The sequence below is a fragment of the Pocillopora damicornis genome, chromosome 11 (assembly GCF_964200805.1).
Source record: "Pocillopora damicornis chromosome 11, jaPocDami1.2, whole genome shotgun sequence".
Taxonomy (NCBI): domain Eukaryota; kingdom Metazoa; phylum Cnidaria; class Anthozoa; order Scleractinia; family Pocilloporidae; genus Pocillopora; species Pocillopora damicornis.
The window spans coordinates 15,287,097-15,308,228 of record NC_142680.1 but is presented as its reverse complement, the minus strand read 5'-3'; the positions used below and the strand labels follow the sequence as shown (position 1 = coordinate 15,308,228).

At 38.1% G+C, this 21,132-nt stretch overlaps 2 protein-coding genes across 2 annotated transcripts in view; both read left to right on the top strand.

Moving 5' to 3' along the window:
• Positions 1 to 1,562, top strand: part of LOC149037763 (RING finger and CHY zinc finger domain-containing protein 1-like) — a 19,043-nt gene extending 17,481 nt beyond the window's left edge. The window contains exons 9-10 of the mRNA XM_089187408.1: positions 558 to 581; positions 755 to 1,562. Coding sequence (XP_089043534.1) covers positions 558 to 581; positions 755 to 1,063 — 333 coding nt within the window. The 3' untranslated portion in view covers positions 1,064 to 1,562. The remainder of the gene's footprint in view (positions 1 to 557; positions 582 to 754) is intronic.
• Positions 1,563 to 8,668: 7,106 nt separating this feature from the next.
• On the top strand, positions 8,669 to 11,191 carry LOC149037762 (uncharacterized). The gene is made up of 3 exons (XM_089186385.1): positions 8,669 to 8,749; positions 9,996 to 10,019; positions 10,195 to 11,191. The coding sequence occupies exons 1-3, from the start codon at positions 8,669 to 8,671 to the stop codon at positions 10,501 to 10,503; spliced, it is 414 nt and encodes a 137-aa protein (XP_089042511.1). The 3' UTR covers positions 10,504 to 11,191.
• Positions 11,192 to 21,132: the final 9,941 nt, after the last annotated feature.

Sequence of the window (21,132 nt, the reverse complement as noted above, 5' to 3'; positions counted from 1 at the left end):
ATATCATGCAAGAATTAAAGCATGTTCTCAAATTTTTGTCTATTAACTGTTAACATAGAATTTTTCTGAAAGTATTTACAAAAAGGTATTAACCATTTAGCCCCTAAGGGTGACTAGCATCTAATTTCTCCTCACTATCTCCTCCCTGAATCAAACATGAAAGTTATGAGAATAGAGGAGATGATCACCAACTAAAGCAGCTCTTGATTGTTACACAAATTCTCCTTGTCAGCCTCTTTGGAAATGTATTGAGAACAGTATGGAGAATATACATACTGATGTTAGGGGGGAAAGGATTAAGGTAGTCAACAATGTTTTATTACAACATAATTGATCTTTTGGGCAATGGAAATTAATAAAAAGTAGTCACAGATCTTGAATTTGATGGGGACCAGAGAAGCAAGTCTGGATAATGGGAAAATCTGGATAATTCAGGGTCGACTTTATCACCCATTTTATATCCAGCTGACTAACTAATTCAGGAATACATAAAATTCTAATGACCAACAGTGCAGTTGGAAATGCAATATTTTTACCTCCTTTTTGGTCCATTGCAGGTTCTCTGTCGCGATTGTAACAAGGTAAGCAGATTACCTGGCATAATTTGTACTTAGAAAATTAAAATACATTTACTAAAAGATGTTGCAATTTATGACTACATCACAGTGCTGAGAGACTGTAAACATCACTTCTAAGTGGTTGTAGGGAAATATTGAGTGTATGTGAATGTCATGAAACTTTTTTTTTCTAATAGAAAAGCAAAGTAAAATTTCATGTTCTCGGCTTGAAGTGCATGGAGTGTGGTTCCTACAACACGAGCAGAGAGGGTGAGGAGGGTGTCCCTGTGGTACCCAGACCTGCCATAGGTGACCCAGCTACAGATAACGAGGATGGCTGGGAAACAGAAGAAGAAGAGGAAATTGTAGGAGGAGAGGAAGAACCTGCAGCAAATGGAAATGAAACACGACAACAACAAGACGACAGTATAAGTGATGAACTGAATATAGCAGATGTTGTGATAAATGTAGACGGTGACAGGGACAGTGTTCTGCCTTTAGACTGACGGAGGCACACCATGAAGCCTTTTGCGTGCTCTTTTAACCTGATTGAGCTCAAAATAGTCAATGAGAAGCTCCCACAGGAGCTGCAAACTAAGGCAGCAAACAAATGAGCCTCGGATAGAAAAGAATTTTCCTCACTGCTTCTGCTGCCGCCCCCCCCCCCCTCCCCCCCAGTCATACAGCACCATCCGTGAAAGTCTGCTCAAAGGTCAAGAGCAGTATGTTGCATCTGGTGAACACCAAGTTAAATTTTGTCACGAGTTTTGTAATAGTCAATTGTTTTGGTACATTTTCAACCCGGTATTTACTGTTGTAAAAAGAGATATTCCATCAGTCCGCTCGTACACACGCTTCCGCTCGTATACACACGTTATCTGTGAGCATGATTGTAATATAAAACACGCATGCACATCTGAATTTAATTTCACCAATTTATTGGCTATATTGTAATCGTTTTTAACCAGGTAACCAAAGGAATAAGTAAAATTTTGAAACAATGTTATAAGCAGCACAATCCATTTTACCTTCAGACTATCGTTTCTTTGTATTTACCTGATAGAATGAAAACTCCCTCCTTTTAGCGAAAAGAAAAATCGATCTTATCGCACCGTTAAGGAAAAAAAAGGCCGTGAACACGCCGTGCGGAGTTCTGGGAGTGAGGCTCAAAATGTAATTAATCCGTAAAATAAGCTTGTCTTGGTAATGTGTTGACGGTTATCTTAACAAGTACATAAGAGACTTCACAATGCACCGCTACGTGTCACAGTTACTGATTTGTGTACAACACTTTAATTTGTTCGATCGTTTAGTTTCATCGTCTGGGTCATGAAAGTCCTCAAAGAGATTATTGTCGGTGAACAGTAACTGAACACAGCGGTAAAACGTCTGGCATGCGCAAAGGAATTAATTTTAGCCGGCCGCGCACTGCGCGAAATTTCTCCTGGTCTTTCATATCGTCACAATCTAGCATTGTATAGCATCAAATCTTTGAAATACAGGCGCAAAGAGCAGTGTCACAAAACTTCTTCACTCAGTTGTATCTCGGTAACAGTGTGCACAAAACCCATCATGTGTTACTATCCAACAAAAATTATACAATTTTGAAATCTAGCGCAATTTTACGTCGTCAAAAATGCGCACTAATCGTAACACGTACACATAAATTCCATCCATGTTCAATCGGTAGACCTTCTGTAAGTTGTCTTTTTCTACACAATTATACGACACGAAATTCTTTTTTTTTTAGATATTATGGGCATACATCATTAACTCTGTAAATTTTATGCTATTTAGCCTCAGGACGCCGCGAATTTAAATACTTTTAACGAACTATCCGTCTCTATGAACCCTTTAATCAAATTTTAAGGCCATGAGAAAGTAGGAAATGATCACCATCTGAGGCGGCTCTCGATTGTTAAACAAATTCTCCTTGTCAGCAGCATAAGAAATGTACAGAGAACAGTATGGAGAATATGTATAATAATGTTAGGGTTTAAAAGGGTTAAGGCAAACATTCGCTCTAAATGTTATTTCTGTATTAAGTGCCATTTCGTTTCTCTTTACATTAGTCAACAAACATTTATTTTGTGGAAACTATTTAGTCATTTTGGTCGCCAAAAGGCGAAATGTTCAGTATCTTGGATACAAGTACGTAATCTCCAGTGGTCGAGGATGCTCGTTTTTAATCTGCGCTCTCGTTGGCTCTTTGGGGTACCTTCCCTTCTTCTCATTGGCTGACGATACTACCTGGTTTTGGTGTTACGACATTCAATCGAAAAGTGCGTTAAAGAGATCCTTGTTTCCGGTTTGCTCTGAAAATGAAATGGTTCCCAATTATTTTACTAAAAGAAAGCAGTAACCGTCCCTTTGTCCTTATGGAAATGAAAAAAGCTGAAGTAGTGTCACATACTCAGTAATTAAATAGCAACAAAAGCAAGTCAGACGAGCTCCATCGCACGCTTCGATGGGCTTGGACTATATCGCGCTCGCTAATATACGAGAGAATCGACCCTTTTTTCACCTTGCTGTTTTTTTTCTTTGGTTTACCATCGTAGATTATCTTATCAGATTACAAGCTATTTCATGTTTTCGTTGGACGTTTTTTTCTAATGTGCATTTTCAAATTGCTGGTAAACCATTTTTCAAATACGAATAAAACGAAAAACTCGTTCTGAAAGGAAATGAGTTCTCGCAGTTGCCTCATCACAGACATTTCTGTGAAGATTTATTCGGTCCACATGTGATTTTTTTAGTGAAATAAGGCTTCTCAAAGGAAAATGTGCATTTTCAAGTTGCTGATAAACCATTTTTCAAACACGAATAAAACAAATAATCTCGTTCTGAAAACCTAAGGAAATGATTTCCCACCGCTGCCTCAATACAAAGACATCTCTATGAAGATTTCGTCAGACAACATGTGATTTTTCTCACGGAATTCAGGCTCCTCAAAAGAGAGTGTTCATTTTCAAATAAAAATAAAACAAAACAAAAAACTTGTGTGGAAAGCCTAAGAAAATGATTTCTCGCCGTTGCCTTAATACAAAGACATCAAGATTTCATCGGTCAACATCCGCGATTTTTTTAAACGGAAATTACGGTCCATAAAAGGAAAAAGATAAAAATAATTACATAAGCTTCAAGTTCTTCGACTCCATATCGGAGGGTTAACAGAGCCATGATGATCACTTGACTGATCATATGCCGACATGAATGTGAGTATGTCTGAAGATCCCCTTGTAAACTCTTCTCGGTCAAAGTTCTTTTGTCCAGGTGCTCCGCTGATTATCTGGGATTTAGAAAGGAAAGCGTTCCTACAGCTTGGAATCACTTTATCTGCCGTAATAGGTTTATTTGCAGTTTTGTTGAACATTTTTGTGATCTTAGCAATCAAGAAAACGAGAAAATTGCAGACAAACTCTATCATTTTAGTCACCAGTTTGGCAGTCGTAGATCTCATAGTGGGTGCGGTTTCTGCCCCATTTAACATCACTTTAGATGTGTTAATTCTTCGAGGAACTATATCGGTGGGCACGATCTGTGTGATAGCTAAACTTACCAGATTAGTTTCGGGCACTACTTACCGTGCTTCGTACTATCACGTAGTTCTGTTCAGTTGGGAGAGGTATGTTGCGATTGTAAAGCCTATGAAGTACAAGGCTATAGTAACCGAGAAACGCTTAACGAGATTAGCGATAATCGCCTGGATGACAGCCCTTACAACATCGGTCTTATTTCTCGCATTAGAAGCTACTGCGGTTTCCAAAATGGTACCTCGTGTTATATTTGCTATTGTCCAGTTACTCGCCTTTACCCTTATGGGGCATTTTTATTCCATGGTTTATATCGGAATACGAAAATGGAACCGAAGCCAATTCAGCCACATTAATGCTCTGATCAAAGCGAGGATGGAAAGTAAAACGGCTTTGACGGTGTTTCTGCTAACAATTGCCATTTCAATCGCTACCGTTCCTTTAGGAGTTGCACACGTCTTAGCGCAACGTTCCCTTTTTTTTCGTGAAATTTCAGTTTTGCGATGGGCAGAAACTTTCCTCCTGTTAAACTCCATTGTAAATCCTGCGCTGTATTTTTATAGACACAGGAAATATACGGAAGCTGCTCTTAGACTGCTAAGTAAGCCACAGGAAATTCAGCCAGCGGTTCACATGGGTCTTCGTAAAAGACGCCAGCGATATTCCTCCGCATTTGTTAATGTTCAAGAGCTTGTCCACATAGAAAGAGGTCAACACCTCACACGGTCACAGTCCTGGACAGCGGACACACACGTGGTCGCTGGAACACTGACCGTGTCTCGAGAACCAGCGGTCATAATAATGAACAGAAGAATGTCATGTCCACCCTTAATAAGGCATGAAAACCTTCGTGAAGTGATTCAACCTTTCACTCGAACTGTCAAGGCGCAGACTTCCACCTACAAAGAAATAAGCAAAGAGGAAGAAAAAGTTATCGTGTGTTTGTAAAGGAAATCAGAAGTCACAACACACAAGATCAAAAACTTGGGAAGAATACTCATATCTTGTGTTAGAATTTGTGGGCGTGACCAAGCGTGACTACACTAGGCGTGACTACACTAGGCGTGACGCACTGATGTACGCGCGCACAGCCTTATTGGCTTTGTGACTTCGTGCTTCTGTTTTTCGAAAGAAATCCTCGCTTGTGTTTTGTTTGTAAATACAGTCCCGAGTTATAAGATTAAAATGTTCATATTGGAACCTTGACTGGACCTAAAATACTTTCCAATATCTTATATTTAAAGACACTCGTTACAAATCGCCCCAGGCTACCTCTCATGACAGGACGGATAATGCATGCACTGTAAGTACCTCCCGTTGTTCCATACAAAGCCTTAGAAAAGTTTTCTAAGGCTTTGTATGGGACAACGGGAAGGTACTTACAGTGCATGCGTTTTCCGTCCTGTCATGCAAAGACGCAATTCAGCGCCAACAGTTCTAGCGATGAATTATGTTACTTAACCCTTTACACCCTAACATCAGTTTTCATATTCTCCATACTGTTCTCTGTACATTTAGTGAGGTGCTGACAAGGAGAATTTGTATACCAATCAAGAGTTTCTTTAGTTAGTGATCATATCCTTTATTCTCATGACATTAATGTGTGATTCAGTGGTGATATTGTAAGGAGAAATAAGATCTTCGACAGCCTCACCTGAGTATTCTTCTTTTCCGCACTGTTCTCTTTAGATATCCTATGTTTATGACGAGGAGAATTGTTTGATAATCAGGAGCTTCTCGAATTTGGTGATCATTTTCTTTCCTCTCATTACCTTTTCATTTGATTGAAGGGTTATATACTGTAGGGAGAAATCAGCCGCCAGTCACTATAGTAGATGAACAGAGGGCATTTTGATGGAGTGTCGTATAATCGAAATTTTAGTTTTTTGCAGCATTCCATCAGAACATGAAGAATTATCACAAGTAGCCAATAAGATCTCAAAGTGAAACAAAGCAAAATGCTTAAAGCGCTGGAAAATGTGCATCACCAGGTGGCGATTAGATTCAGTCTTGTTTTTGGTTAGTTGAGATCGGGTCGTTAGTTCCCCAACCAATCATAAAGCAAAGCAAAGTAAAATCAATGTAAGCCCAAATTACTTGCAATATTCAGTCGAAAGCACGCTTGAAGGACCGTCAATAACGAGAAGGTTGTTACTAAAACGAGAAACAAGAAATGGAGAATAACGAGTCGGAAAATCAAATGGCAAATTGAGATTGGAAAAGTCGTTTTTTTACATCAGTTGTCTACAATGCGGAATAAATATTTTTCAGAGATAATTATCGATATTCTTTTTTGTTAGCGTTTACGGTACATTTTCTCATTGCTCGTATTTTATTTGCTTCTGCGGGGCACTGGAAAACGTAACTCGCAAAATATTCACCGTATTACTTGCTAAACCATCACATGAGGTACATACATCGCAAATCAGTCTATTGAAAAAAGAATAAAGAGGTAAGTTTCTAAAGAAACTGTGGTTCTGCGTCTGTGGGAGAGTATAGCAGGTCATTTAGTGTTAACAACTGAGTTGAAAACGTAAATTAGCCACCGAAAAGGGTAAAAAGCTAAATTACCTGCTATTGAAAAAAGAATTACACGACGAGAAAAAGTCATATAACGACCATTCGTGCAAGCCAAGAGTCCTCACAAATGCGCTGAAAAGAGCAAAACAAGTCTTTTGCGTTTTCGTGACACGAATATTTCCAATTATTGTACATTTTCATATTGCTAATTAACAATTTTTCAAAGACGAATGAAACAAAAAGAATATTTCTTAAAAGCGTAAGGAGAGATTTTTCACCGATACCTTAATACAAAGACATCTCTGTGAACATTTTATCGGTCAACATCTGTAACTTTTGTCAACAGAGATAAGGCTCTTCAAAGGAAAACGAAAGAAATATTTGTTAGTTTTGGTCGTTTTTTACTTCAAACTAGGCTTCACGAGTGACTGATGTTTGTCACTAGAATTAACTAAGATTACTAAGATGTTCATTAAGATTGTAACTGGACTCACGATGGCTGTAATGACGAATCCAAGCTGAGGATATTTTTTTTCTTTGAGTCTGAGATGAACAGTAAATTACTTAAACAAAAGAAGACTGGCTTGGAGGAATAATTATCTACAGTTATAAATTTAGGAAGTAATCAGTCAAACCCATTTACTTGAATCTTTAGTTTTCCATGATTTTGTAAGTTAAGAAAGGCGTGGTATGCGAGACTTCCGCTAAAGCTTAGGAAAGGAAATTACTTGCAATCAGGCAATTGTCAGACATCAGATCATTTAGCACGAAGATTCAAAGATAAACTGCTATTCTACACATGATCCTAAAGAACTCCACCGACAGTAAATATATTGATCTTCTAATCAGAAGTGTAGTCCACACATTTAAAGCCAAAAATTCGCGTAAGCAGTCAAAATATAGCTACCAGTAATTATTGCCTTTTCGTAAAATCGATTCCTCCTTCTTGTCCTTCTTTTTTTTTTCTGCATAACTTAATGAAAATGTACATTACTATAATCAGAGAGATCTGCAAATTGACGAGTGTTGGGCAGAAATTGTTGACGAATACTTTAAAGATTTGGAAACTTGGGGAAATGTCAAAATCATCAATTGCCCACAACATCCAAATTGCTGACTGGATATGCACGACAAAGCGATTACAAATTTAGGCGACACGGCAATAAATAATTTTATTCGAATCTCTGAATTTCTCCTCTCGTTTATGAACGACAAATTTTGCGAGCTACTTTTCCTGTTCCTTTTTCTGGCTGTAAGTCCTTAGTTACTCTAGAATAAGAATCAGTCGTGGTTTGGACGCTCATTCAAAAAATTGGTCCGGACATTGAGTGCAATCTTGAAGCAGAATGATGTCAGTTCCGCACATCTTGATGACCAAAGTGATTTCCAGATGATGACAGTGATTACGCCACCTCTCATTGTTAGGAAAAACAGAGCTCCAAAATATTGCACGGAAATTGTCGACGAATGGTTTTAAGATTTGGAAAATGCATATACCTGAGACTTGGAAAATTATTCTATTCATTTACCTACTGCAACATCGCAAACCCTTATTTTGTCCGACTGAGTTTCATCTTTTTGCTATATCAAAATCAAGTGTGCTTCCACAATGAACATGAGAAATTTGGAAAAAAAAATCTGCAATTTTACGCTTAATCAAAAGTATAACAAAACTCTCGAACATGATCGGTTATCACCAGCCTGATTTGAGCACTTATAACATACCTAAAAAAATTACGCGCGTCTGATTGGCTGAAAACGGTTGCATTTTATATGTAACACGAGTGCAAAGTTGTGACACGAGTGCAAATGACAAGTAGTGCGCCCAAGATCTCTGTTGTAACTTTTCCTACTGGCTGACAAACAATTCTCATAATGTTAGTTTGGAGAATTTGATATAATTACAGTGCAACTTATGCGCTGGAATCTTTTCACAATTAAATTATGTATTTCTTGTAGTTCTACTTACAAACTTTTTCTTGTACCATAGTAATAAACAATTTTTATTCTGTGTTTAGGGAGTATGCTTGCCTAATATGTAACAAGTCCCTTATTAATATGAGCCGCATGGGGCGCACACTAGATCTTGAGATATCTCAGACACCCATGCCAGAGGAGTATAGGGAGTTCTATGTACTGGTAAGATGCTTCTGTTAATCTACTGCCTGCTTTTTAACTATTTATGCCCCAAGTTCTGATTGTTACATGTAGTTCTTCCCTTAAGCTGCTACACATTTCCTTATCAATTAGTTATGAGAAGCTGGTCTTAAATCAAGATAATAACTTCTACATGTACCTGATAAGTTTGAATATTCTCATTTCCTGTTTGATGGATAAAGTATGGATAGTATCAGGAGAAGTTTCATTTTAGTCACTTCTGGGAGTTGGCGAGGTACTGGTAATGAATATGATTTTTAGTGATATTGAGACATTTATTTTAGACCTAAATGTTGGTCCTACTAAAAAACTTGCCAGTGGTAATATAACAGTCATTAAGAGGTGTAAGAGTGATTACCATCTAATTTCTCCTCACAAAATCTCCCCTGAATCACTCATTAAGTAATGGGTTAAGTACAGTATGTACAGTGAAGGTTCTTCATAATTGTTGGACAAGATTGCAGAGGAATATAACTATGGTACTACACAAATTTTTGTCCATAGAGTTTTGCATAGTTTTGGAACATTACATAGTTGAACCTTGATCATCTGGAATCCTTGGGGACTGGACAGAATAGTGTGGATAACTGAGAGTCTGAGTAATCGAAAATATGAATATTGATGAGCCAAAAATAAAACTGACCAACTGCAAAGAAACTACATGTAGATCATTTACCTAATATCATGCAAGAATTAAAGCATATTCTTAATTTTTTGTCTATTAACTTTATTTTGCTATAAGTATTTACAAAAAGGTATTAACCATTTAGCCCCTAAGAGTGACTAGCATCTAATTTCTCCTTACTATATCTTCCCTGAATCAAACATGAAAGTTATGGGAATAGAGGAGATGATCACCAACTAAAGCAGCTCTTGATTGTTACACAAATTCTCCTTGTCAGCCTCTTTGGAAATGTATTGAGAACAGTATGGAGAATATACATACTGATGTTAGGGGGGAAAGGATTAAGGTAGTCAACAATGTTTTATTACAACATAATTGATCTTTTGGGCAAAGGAAATTAATAAAAAGTAGTCACAGATCTTGAATTTGATGGGGACCAGAGAAGCAAGTCTGGATAATGGGAAAATCTGGATAATTTAGGGTCGACTTTATCACTCCTTTTATATCCAGCCGTACTAACTAATTCAGGAAAACATAAAATTCTAATGATCAACAGTGCAGTACGAAATGCAATATTTTTACCTCCTTTTTGGTCCATTGCAGGTTCTCTGTCACGATTGTAACAAGGTAGGGAGCTTGAAGTCCTGGCATAATTACACTTAGGAAATTTGAAACACATTAACTAAAAGATGTTGCAGTTAATGGGTAAATCACACTGCTGAGAGACTGTAAACATCACTTTAAAGTGGTTGTAGGGAAATATTGACTGCATGTAAATGTCATGAAACTTTTTTTCTAAAAGAAATGCAAAGTAAAATTTCATGTTCTCGGCTTGAAGTGCATGGAGCGTGGTTCCTACAACACGAGTAGAGAGGGTGAGGAGGGTGTGCCTGTGGTACCCAGACCTGCCATAGGTGGCCCAGTTGCAGACAACGAGGATGGCTGGGAAACAGAAGAAGAAGAGGAAATTGTAGGAGGAGAGGAAGAACCTGCAGCAAATGGAAATGAAACACGACAACAACAAGACGACAGTATAAGTGATGAACTGAATATAGCAGATGTTGTGATAAATGTAGACGGTGACAGGGACAGTGTTCTGCCTTTAGACTGACGAAGGCATACCATGAAGCCTTTTGCGTGCTCTCTTAACCTGATTGAGCTCAAAATAGTCAATGAGAAGCTCCCACAGGGGCTGCAAACCAAGGCAGCAAAGCAAATGAGCCTCGGATAGAAAATAATTTTTCTCACTGTTTCTGCCCCACCCCACCCCAGTCATACAGCACCATCCGTGAAAGTCTGCTCAAAGGTCAAGAGCAGCATGTTGCATTTAGCGAAGACCAAGTTAAATTTTGTCATGAGTTTTGGGCAGTTGACTTTGCATGAGGTTTGAAATGTACTATTTATTAATTGATGCGTAGGTAGGAGATGGAAGCAGCGGGGATTTTGAAGAGGACTAAGAAGAGTTGCTCGAGACATACTGAGAGCAATGCTTCTTGAGTCCTCTCTAATCTTCCCAGTTGCTTCATATCTCGCTCAACGCGATTTGGCGCGTGTAATAGATGATTGTTTTGGTACATTTTCAACCTGGTATTTACTGTTGTAGAAAGAGAGATTCCATCAGTTCGCTCGTACACACGTTTCCGCTCGTATACACGCGTTATCTGTGAGCACGATTGTAATATGAAACGCGCATGCACATCTGAATTTAATTTCACCAATTTATTGGCTATATTGTAATCGTTTTTAACCAGGTAACGAAAGGAATAAGTAAAATTTTGAAACAAAGTTATAAGCAGCACAATCCAATTTTACCGTCAGACTATCGTTTCTTTGTATTTACCTGATAGAATGAAAACTCCCTCCTTTTCGGCTAGGTCTGCCACTAGTTAAAGTAAAATTAGCGAAAAGAAAAATCGATATTATCGCACCGTTAAGGAAAAAAAAGGCCGTGAACACGCCGTGCGGAGTTCTGGGAGTGAGGCTCAAAATGTATTTAATCCGTAAAATAAGCTTGTCTTGGTAGTGTGTTGACGGTTATCTTAACAAGTACATAAGAGACTTCACAATGCACCGCTACGTGTCACAGTTACTGATTTGTGTACAACACTTTAATTTGTTCGATCGTTTAGTTTCATCGTCTGGGTCATGAAAGTCCTCAAAGAGATTATTGTCGGTGAACAGTAACTGAACACAGCGGTCAAACGTCTGGCATGCGCAAAGGAATTAATTTTAGCCGGCCGCGCACTGCGCGAAATTTCTCCTGGTTTCATATCGTCATAATCTAGCATTGTATAGCATCAAATCTTTGAAATACAGGCGCTAAGAGCAGTGTCACAAAACTTCTTCACTCAGTTGTATCTCGGTAAAAGTGTGCACAAAACCCATCATGTGTTACTATCCAACAAAAATTATGCAATTTTAGAATCTAGCGCAATTTTACGTCGTCAAAAATGCGCACTAATCGTTACACGTACACATAAATTCCATCCATGTTCAATCAGTAGACCTTCTGTACGTTGTCTTTTCTACACAATTATACGACACGAAATTCTTTTTTTCTAGATATTATGGGCATACATCATTAACTCTGTAAATTTTATGCTATTTAGCCTCAGGAGGCCGCGAATTTGAATACTTTTAACGAACTATCCGTCTCTCTAAGCATCCTTTAATCAAATTTTAAGGCCATGAGAAAGTAGGAAATGATCACCATCTGAGGCGGCTCTCGATTGTTAAACAAATTCTCCTTATCAGCAGCATAAGAAATGTACAGAGAGCAGTATGGAAAATATGCATACTGATGTTAGGGTTTAAAAGGGTTAAGGCAAGCATAAGCTTTAAATGTTATTTCTGCGTGTTCTGTTACTGCATCTTTCTCATTAGATATTGCATTAAGTGCCATTTCGTTTCTCTTTACAATAGTCAACAAACATTTATTTTGTGGAAACTATTTAGTCATTTTGATCGCCAAAAGGCGAAATGTTCAGTATATTGGATACAAGTACGTAATCTCCAATGGTCGAGGATGCTCGTTTTTAATCTGCGCTCTCATTGGCTCTTTGGGGTGCCTTCCCTTCTTCTCATTGGCCGATGATACTACTTGGTTTTGGTGTTACGACATTCAATCGAAGAGTGCGTTAAAGAGATCCTTGTTTCCGGTTTGCTCTGAAAATGAAATGGTTCCCAATTATCTTACTAAAAGAAAGCAGTAACCGTCCTTTTGTCCTTACGGAAATGAAAAAAGCTGAAGTAGTGTCACATAATCTGTAATTAAATAGCAACAAAAGCAAGTCAGACGAGCTCCATCGCTCTCTTCGACAGGCTTGGACTATATCGCGCTCGCTAATATACGAGAGAATCAACCCTTTTTTCACCTTGCCGTTTTTTTTTCTTGGTTTACCATCATAAATTATCTTATCAGATAACAAGCCATTTGATGTTTTCATAAGACGTTTTTTTTTCTAATGTGCATTTTCAAATTGCTGGTAAAAAATTTTTTCAAATACGAATAAAACGAAAAGCTCGTTCTGAAAGGAAATGATTTCTCGCCGTTACCTCATCACAGACATTTCTGTAAAGATTTATTCGGTCAACATGTGATTTTTTTTTAATGAAATAAGGCTCCCTAAAGGAAAATGTGCATTTTCGAGTTGCTGATAAACCATTTTTCAAACACCTCTGGAAATCAGGCTCCTCAAAGGAAAATATACATTTTCAAATAAAAATAAAACGAAACAAAAAACTTGTGCGGAAAGCCTAAGAAAATGATTTCTCGCCGTTGCCTTAAGACATTTCTGTTACGATTTCATCGGTCAACATCCGTGATTTCTTTTTAAACGGAAATTACGGTCCATAAAAGGAAAATGATAAAAATGATTACATAAGCTTCAAGTTCTTCGACTCCATATTGGAGGGTAAACAGAGCCATGATGATCACTTGACTGATCATATGTCGACATGAATGTGAGTATGTCTGAAGATTCCTCTGTAAACTCTTCCCGGTCAAAGTTCTTTTGTCCAGGTGCTCCGCTGATTATCTGGGATTTAGAAAGGAAAATGTTCATACAGCTTGGAATCGCTTTATCTGCGCCCTCATAGGTTTATTTGCAGTTTTTTTGAACATTTTGATGATCTTAGCAATCAAGAAAACGAGAGAATTGTAGACGAAGTCTATTATTTTAATCACCAGTTTGGCAGTCGCAGATCTCTTAGTGGGTGCGGTTTCTGCCCCATTTAACATCACTTTAGATGCATTAATTCTTCGAGGAACTGTATCGGTGGGCATGATCTGTGTGATGACTAAACTTACCAAATTAGTTTCGGGCACTGCTTACCGTGCTTCGTACTATCATGTAGTTCTGTTCAGTTGGGAGAGGTATGTTGCGATTGTAAAGCCTATGAAGTACAAGGCTATTCCAAAATGGTACCTCGTGTTATATTTGTCATTGTCCAGTTACTCGCCTTTGCCCTTATGGTGTATTTTTATTCCATGGTTTATATCGGAATACGAAAATGGAACCGAAGCCAATTCAGCCACGTCAATGCTCTGATCAAAGCGAGGATGGAAAGTAAAACGGCTTTGACGGTGTTTCTGCTAACAATTGCCATTTTAATCGCTATCGTTCCTTTAGGGATTGCACACGTCTAAGCGCAACGTTCCCTTTTTTTTCGTGAAATTTCAGTTTTGCGATGGGCGGAAACTTTCCTCCTGTTAAACTCCATTGTAAATCCTGCGCTGTATTTTTATAGAAACAGGAAATACAGGCAAGCTGCTCTTAAACTGCTAAGTAAGCCACGGGAAATTCAGCCAGCGGTTCACGGGGGTCAAGGACGCCAGCGATATTCCTCCGCCTTTGTAAATGTTGAAGAGCTTGTCCACATAGAAAGAGGTCAACGCCTCACACGGTCACAGTCCTGGACAGCGGACACACACATGGTCGCTGTTGTGTTTGTAAGTACAGTCCCGAGTTGTAAGATTGAAATGTTCATATTGTAACCTTGAGTGGACCTAAAATACTTTCCAATATCTTATACCTAAAGACACTCGTTACAAATCACCGTAGGTTACCTCTCAAAGACCCAATTTTGCAGCATTCCATCAGAACATGAAGAATTATCACAAGTAGCCAATACGATCTCAAAGTGAAACAAAGCAAAATGCTTGAAGCGCGGGAAAATGTGCATCACCAGGTGGCGATTAGATTAAGTCTTGTTTCTGGTTGGTTGAGATCAAGTCATTAGTTCCCCAACCAATCACAAAGCGAAGGAAAGGAAAACCAATGTAAGCCCGAATTACTTGCATATTCAATCGAAAGCACGCTTGAAGGACCGTCAATAACGAGAAGGTTGTTACTAAAACGGGAAACAAGAAATGGAGAGTAACAAGTCGGAAAGTGAAATGGGAAATTGAAATTGGAAAAGTAATTTTTTTGATATCAATTGTTTACAATGCGGAATAAATGTTTTCAGTGATAATTACCGATATTCTTTTTTGTTAGCGTCCACGGCAAAGAGAAAGTGACAAAAAAAGAAAGAAGTTACATACAGTGTACATCTTCTTATTGCTCGTATTTTTCTTCGCCTCTACGGGGAAAAACGCAACTCGCAAAATATTCACCCTATTACCTGCTAAACCATCAAATGAGGTATATACCTCGCAAATAAGTCTAAAAAAAACGAATTTGTAAAGGAGATCAGAAGTCACAACACACAAGATTAAAAACTTGGGAAGAATACTTATATCTTGTGTTAAAAGTTGTGGGCGTGACTAGGCGTGACTAGGCGTGACTAGGCGTGACGCACTGATGTACGCGCGCACAGCCTTATGGGCTGTGCGACTGCGTGCTTCTGTTTTTCGAAAGAAATCCTCACTTGTGTTGTGTTTGTAAATACAGTCCCGAGTTGTAAGATTAAAATGTTCATATTGGAACCTTGAGTGGACCTAAAATACTTTCCAAAATCTTATACCTAAAGACACTCGTTACAAATCGCCCCAGGCTACCTCTTAAAGACGCAATTCAGCGCCAACAGTTCTAGCGATGAATTATGTTACTTAACCCTTCACACCCTAACATCAGTATTCATATTCTCAATACTGTTCTCTGTACATTTACTGAGGTGCTGACAAGGAGAATTTGTATACCAACCAAGAGTGTCTTTAGTTGGTGATCATTTTCTTTTATTCTCATGACATTAATGTGTGATTCAGTGGTGATATTGTAAGGAGAAATTAGATCTTCGACAGCCTCACCTGAGTATTCTTCTTCTCCGCACTGTTCTCTTTAGATATCCTATGTTTGTGACGAGGAGAATTGTTTGATAATCAGGAGCTTCTCGAATTTGGTGATCATTTTCTTTATTTTTTTTACAATGCGGAATAAATGTTTTTCAGTGATAATTTTGTTAGCGTTTACGGCAAAGAGGAAATGACAGAAAAAGAAAGAAGTTACACAGGATGTACATTTTCTCATTGCTCGTATTTTTCTTTGCTTCTTCGGGGCTCTGAAAAACGCAACTCGTAAAATATTCACCGTATTACATGCTAAACCATCACATAAGGTATATACATCGCAAATCAGTCTACTGAGAAAAGAATTACACGACGAGTAAAAGTTATATAACGACCATTCATGCGAGCCAAGAGTCCTCACAAATGCGCTAAAAATTAAAGAGCAAAACAAGTCTTCCATTTTGCGTTTTCGTGACACGAATATTTCCAATTACTGTGCATTTTCATATTGCTAATAAACCATTTTTCAAAGAAGAATGAAACAAAAAGAATATTTCTCAAAAGCGTGAGGGAGAGATTTCTCACCGATACCTTAAACTAGGCTTCACGAGTGACTGATGTTTGTCACTAGAATTTGAGTATATCATAAGAATCGCTTATAAACTCTTTCCAATCAAAGTTCTCTTGTCCAGGTGCTCTACTGTTCGTGTAGCGAGTGCAATTTGTAGTCTTTGAAAAATTTAAAAGTGTTTACTTACACCAATACCCCTATTCCCCTACCTTTTTTGCTGAAGGTTATGCGTTCGCCCTTATCCCCCCCACCCTCCCCCCCCCCAGACATTTGCCGAACGGGTCCTAAAGAATTCGTTACCATGACTAGCGTACGTTATTCCTGCAAAGCTTCTAAAATGAACGATATTATTCTAATTATCGTTTTGTTAAAAAGAGGTGAGCGTACGTTTTGAGGCGAGTAAAGATTTAAACGGATCAATGTTGTTTGAGAAAACCATCATCAACCTAAAAGGCTTTTTAAGTTGAGGTAATGGACTGAGAAAAAAATTTTTGATAGGGATCGGTATTAGCCGGTATAATCTGTCGGGATTACTGAATCACGAGAAAACTTTAGTCGGGATCGCGGGATTGAAGAACCTTTTTGAGGATCCCCTTATGAATTTAGTTATGCCAGTTATCGTACAAACAGTGTCCTCCGATACAGTTCCTCGAATAATTAATGATCACATCCAAACTGAGGTCAATGAAGCAAAAACCGCATCTACTTAAAGATCAGAGGCGAGATGAACAGTAAATTACTTAAACAAAAGAAGACTGGCTCGGAGGAATAAGTGTCTACAGTTATAAATTTAGGAAGTAATCAGTCAAACCCATTTACTTGAATCTTTAATTTAATTTTAATTTAAGAAATGCGCGGTATGCGAGACTTCCGCTAAAGCTTAGGAAAGGAAATTACTTGCAATCAAGCAATTGTCTGACGTTGGACCATTTAGCACGTAGATTCAAAGAAATACTGTTAATCTAGATATAATCCTAAAAAACTCCACCGACATGCTCTACACAGTTAAAGCCATAAATTCGCGTGAGCACTCAAAATATAGCTATCAGTAATTTTTGCCTTTTCGTAAATTCGATTCCTCCTTCTTCCTTTTTTTTTTTTTTTTCATCTACATAACTTAATGAAAACGTGCATTACTATTATCAGAGAGATCTGCAAATTTACGAGTGTTGAGCGGAAATTGTTGACAAGTACTTTAAAGATTTGGAAACTTGGGGAAATGTCAACTTCATCAATTGCCTACAAGGTCCAAATTGCTAACTGGATATGCACGACGAAGCGATTACAAATTTACGCGACACAGCAATGAATAATTTTATTTGAATCTCTCAATTTCTCCTCTTGTCTATGAACGAGAAATCTTGCGGCTTATTTTTCCTATTCTTTTTTCCTGGCTGTAAGTCCTTAGTTTCTTTAAAATAAGAATCAGACGTCACTTGGACGCTCATTCAAAAACTTAGTCCGGAAATTGAGTGCAATCTTGAAGCAAAATGCTATCAGTTCCGTAAATCTTGATAACCAAAGTGATTTCCAGATGATGACAGTGATTTCGCCATCCCTCGTTGTTAGGACACACGGAGCTCCAAAATATTGCACGGAAATTGTCGACCAATAGTTTTTAAGATTTGGAAAATGCATATACCTGAGACATGGAAAAGTGTCATGTTCATTTACCTCCTGCAACATCGCAAACCCTAATTTTGTCCGACAAAGTTTCACCTTTTCGCAATATCAAAATCAAGTGTGCTTGCACAATGAACAAGAGAAATTTGGGAAAAAAACAACGTGCAATTTTACGCTTAATCAAAAGTATAACAAAATTCTCGAACGTGATTGGTTATCACCAGCCCTATTTGAGAACTTTACGCGCGTCTGATTGGCTGAAAACAGATGCATTTTTCAGGTAACATAATTACACTTAGAAAATTTGAAACACATTAGCTAAAAGATGTTGCAGTTAATGGGTAAATCACACTGCTGAGAGACTGTAAGCATCACTTCAAAGTGGTTGTAGGGAAATATTGAATGCATGTGAATGTCATGAATTTTTTTTTCCAATAGAAATGTAAAGTAAAATTTTACGTTCTCGGCTTGAAGTGCATGGAGTGTGGTTCCTACAACACAAGCAGAGAGGGTGAGGAGGGTGTCCCTGTGGTACCCAGACCTGCCATTTTCAACCCGGTATTTATTGTTGTAAAAAGAGATATTCCATCAGTCCGCTCATACACACCATCTGAGGCGGCTCTCGATCGTTAAACAAGTTCTCTTCGTCAGCAGAATCAGAAATGTATAGAGAACAGTATGGAGAATATGCATACTGATGTTAGGGTATAAAGGGTTAAGGCAAACTTTCGCTCTAAATGTTATTTCTGCGTGTTCCGTTACTGCCTCTTTCTCATTAGATATTGCATTAAGTGCCATTTCGTTTTTCTTTACAATAGTCAACAAACATTTATTTTTTGGAGACTACTTAGTCATTTTGGCCGCCAAAAGGCGAATTGTTCAGTATATTGGATACAAGTACGTAACTTCTATAGGTCGAGGATGCTCGTTTTTAATCTGCGCTCTCATTGGCTCTTTGAGGTAACTTCCCCTCTCATTGGCCGATGTTACTACCTGGTTTTGGTGTTATGACATTCAATCGAAAAGTGCGTCAAAGAGATCCTTGTTTCCGAATCGCTCTGGAAATGAAATGATTGCTTAGGGTTATCTTACTAAAGGAGAGCAGTAACCGTCCCTTTGTCTTTATGGAAATAGAATTTAAAAAAGCTGAAGAAGTTTCACATAATCTGTAATTTAACAGCAACAAAAGTAAGGCAGACGAAGTCCATCGCACTCCCCGATGGGCTTGGACTATATCGCGCTCGCTAATATACGAGAGAATCAACCCTTTTTTTACCTTGCTGCTTTTTTTCTTTGGTTTACCATCATAAATTATCTTATCAGATTACAAGCCATTTTATATTTTCGTAGGACGCTTTTTTCTAATGTGCATTTTCAAATTGCTGGTAAACAATTTTTACAAATACGAATAAAACGAAAAACTCGTTCTGAAAGGAAATGATTTCTCACCGTTGCCTCATCACAGACATTTCTGTGAAGATTTCCTCGGTCAACATGGTTTTTTTTTTTAAATGAAATAAGGCTCCTTAAAGGAAAATGTGCGTTTTAAAGTTGCTGATAAACAATTTTTCAAACACGAATTAAACGAGAAAGTTCGTTCTCACAGCTTAAAGTGCCTATTACACGAAATTCTTTTTTTGCGTAAATATTTGGCTTATCAGTTGTAAAAACCAATTCCGATTGAAAAAAAATTCAAAAAGCCCAAAACACGGTCTTTTTCGGGCTCTTAAGTGCTCTTATTTTGTCTTTAAGTGTCCCGTGGACTGGTAACGAATTAGTGTCATAGGCACTTTAAGGAAATGATTTCTCACCGTTGCCTCAATACAAAGATATTTCTGTGAAGATTTCTTCGGTTAACATGTGTGTTTTTTTTTAACTGAAATAAGGTTCCTCAAAGGAAAATTTGCGTTTTCAAATTGCTGATAAACCATTTTTCAAACACGAATAAAACAAGAAAACTCGTTCTGAAAGCCAAGGGAAATTGTCTCTCACCGCTGCCTTGATACAAAGACATCTCTGTGAAGATTTCATCGGTCAATTTGTGATTTTTCTCACAAAAATCAGGCTCCTCAAAGGAAAATGTACATTTTCAAATGAGAATAAAACAAATAAACAAAAAAAAAACTCGTGCTGAAAGCCTTAGGAAATGATTTCTCACCGCTGCATTAATACAAAGACATCTCTGTGAAGATTTCATTGATAAACATCCGTGATTTTATTTAAACGGAAATAACGGTCCCTTAAAAGGAATATTGATCACTTCACTGATCATATTTCGACATGAATGTGAGTATGTCTGAAGATCTCCTTGTCAACTCCTCCGGGTCAAAGTTCTTTTGTCCAAGTGCTCCGCAGATTATCTGGGATTTAGAAAGGAAAGTGTTCATACAGCTTGGAATCGTTATATCTGCCGTCATAGGTTCATTTACAGTTTTGTTGAACATTTTGGTGATCTCAACAATCAAGAAAACGAGAGAATTGCAGAGGAAGTCTATTATTTTAATCACCAGTTTGGCAGTCGCAGATCTCTTAGTGGGTGCGGTTTCTGCCCCATTTAACATCACTTTAGATGCGTTGATTCTTCGAGGAACTGTATCGGTGGGCATGATTTGTTTGATAGCTAAACTTAACAAATTTGTTTCGAGTTCTGCTTACCGTGCTTCGTACTATCATGTAGTTCTGTTCAGTTGGGAGAGGTATGTTGCGATTGTAAAGCCTATGAAGTACAAGGCTATAGTAACCGAGAAACGCTTAACGAGATTAGCGATAATCGCTTGGATGACAGCCCTTACACCATCGGTCTTATTTCTCGCATTAGAAGGCGCTGCGATTTCCAAAATGGTACCTCGTGTTATATTTGTCATTGTCCAGTTACTCGCCTTTACCCTTATGGTGTATTTTTATTCCATGGTTTATATCGGAATACGAAAATGCAACCGAAGCCAATTCAGCCACGTCAATGCTCTGATCAAAGCGAGGATGAAAAGTAAAACGGCTTTGACGGTGTTTCTGCTAACAATTGCCATTTTAATCGCTATCGTTCCTTTAGGGGTTGCACACGTCTTAGCGCAACGTTCCCTCTTTTTTCGTAAAATTTCAGTTTTGCGATGGGCGGAAACTTTCCTCCTGTTAAACTCCATTGTAAATCCTGCGCTGTATTTTTATAGAAACAGGAAATACAGGAAAGCTGCTCTTAATCTGCTAAGTAAGCCACGGGAAATTCAGCCAGAGGTTCACGTGGGTCTTCGTAAAGGACGCCAGCGATATTCCTCCGCCTTTGTAAATGTTAAAGAGCTTGTCCACATAGAAAGAGGTCA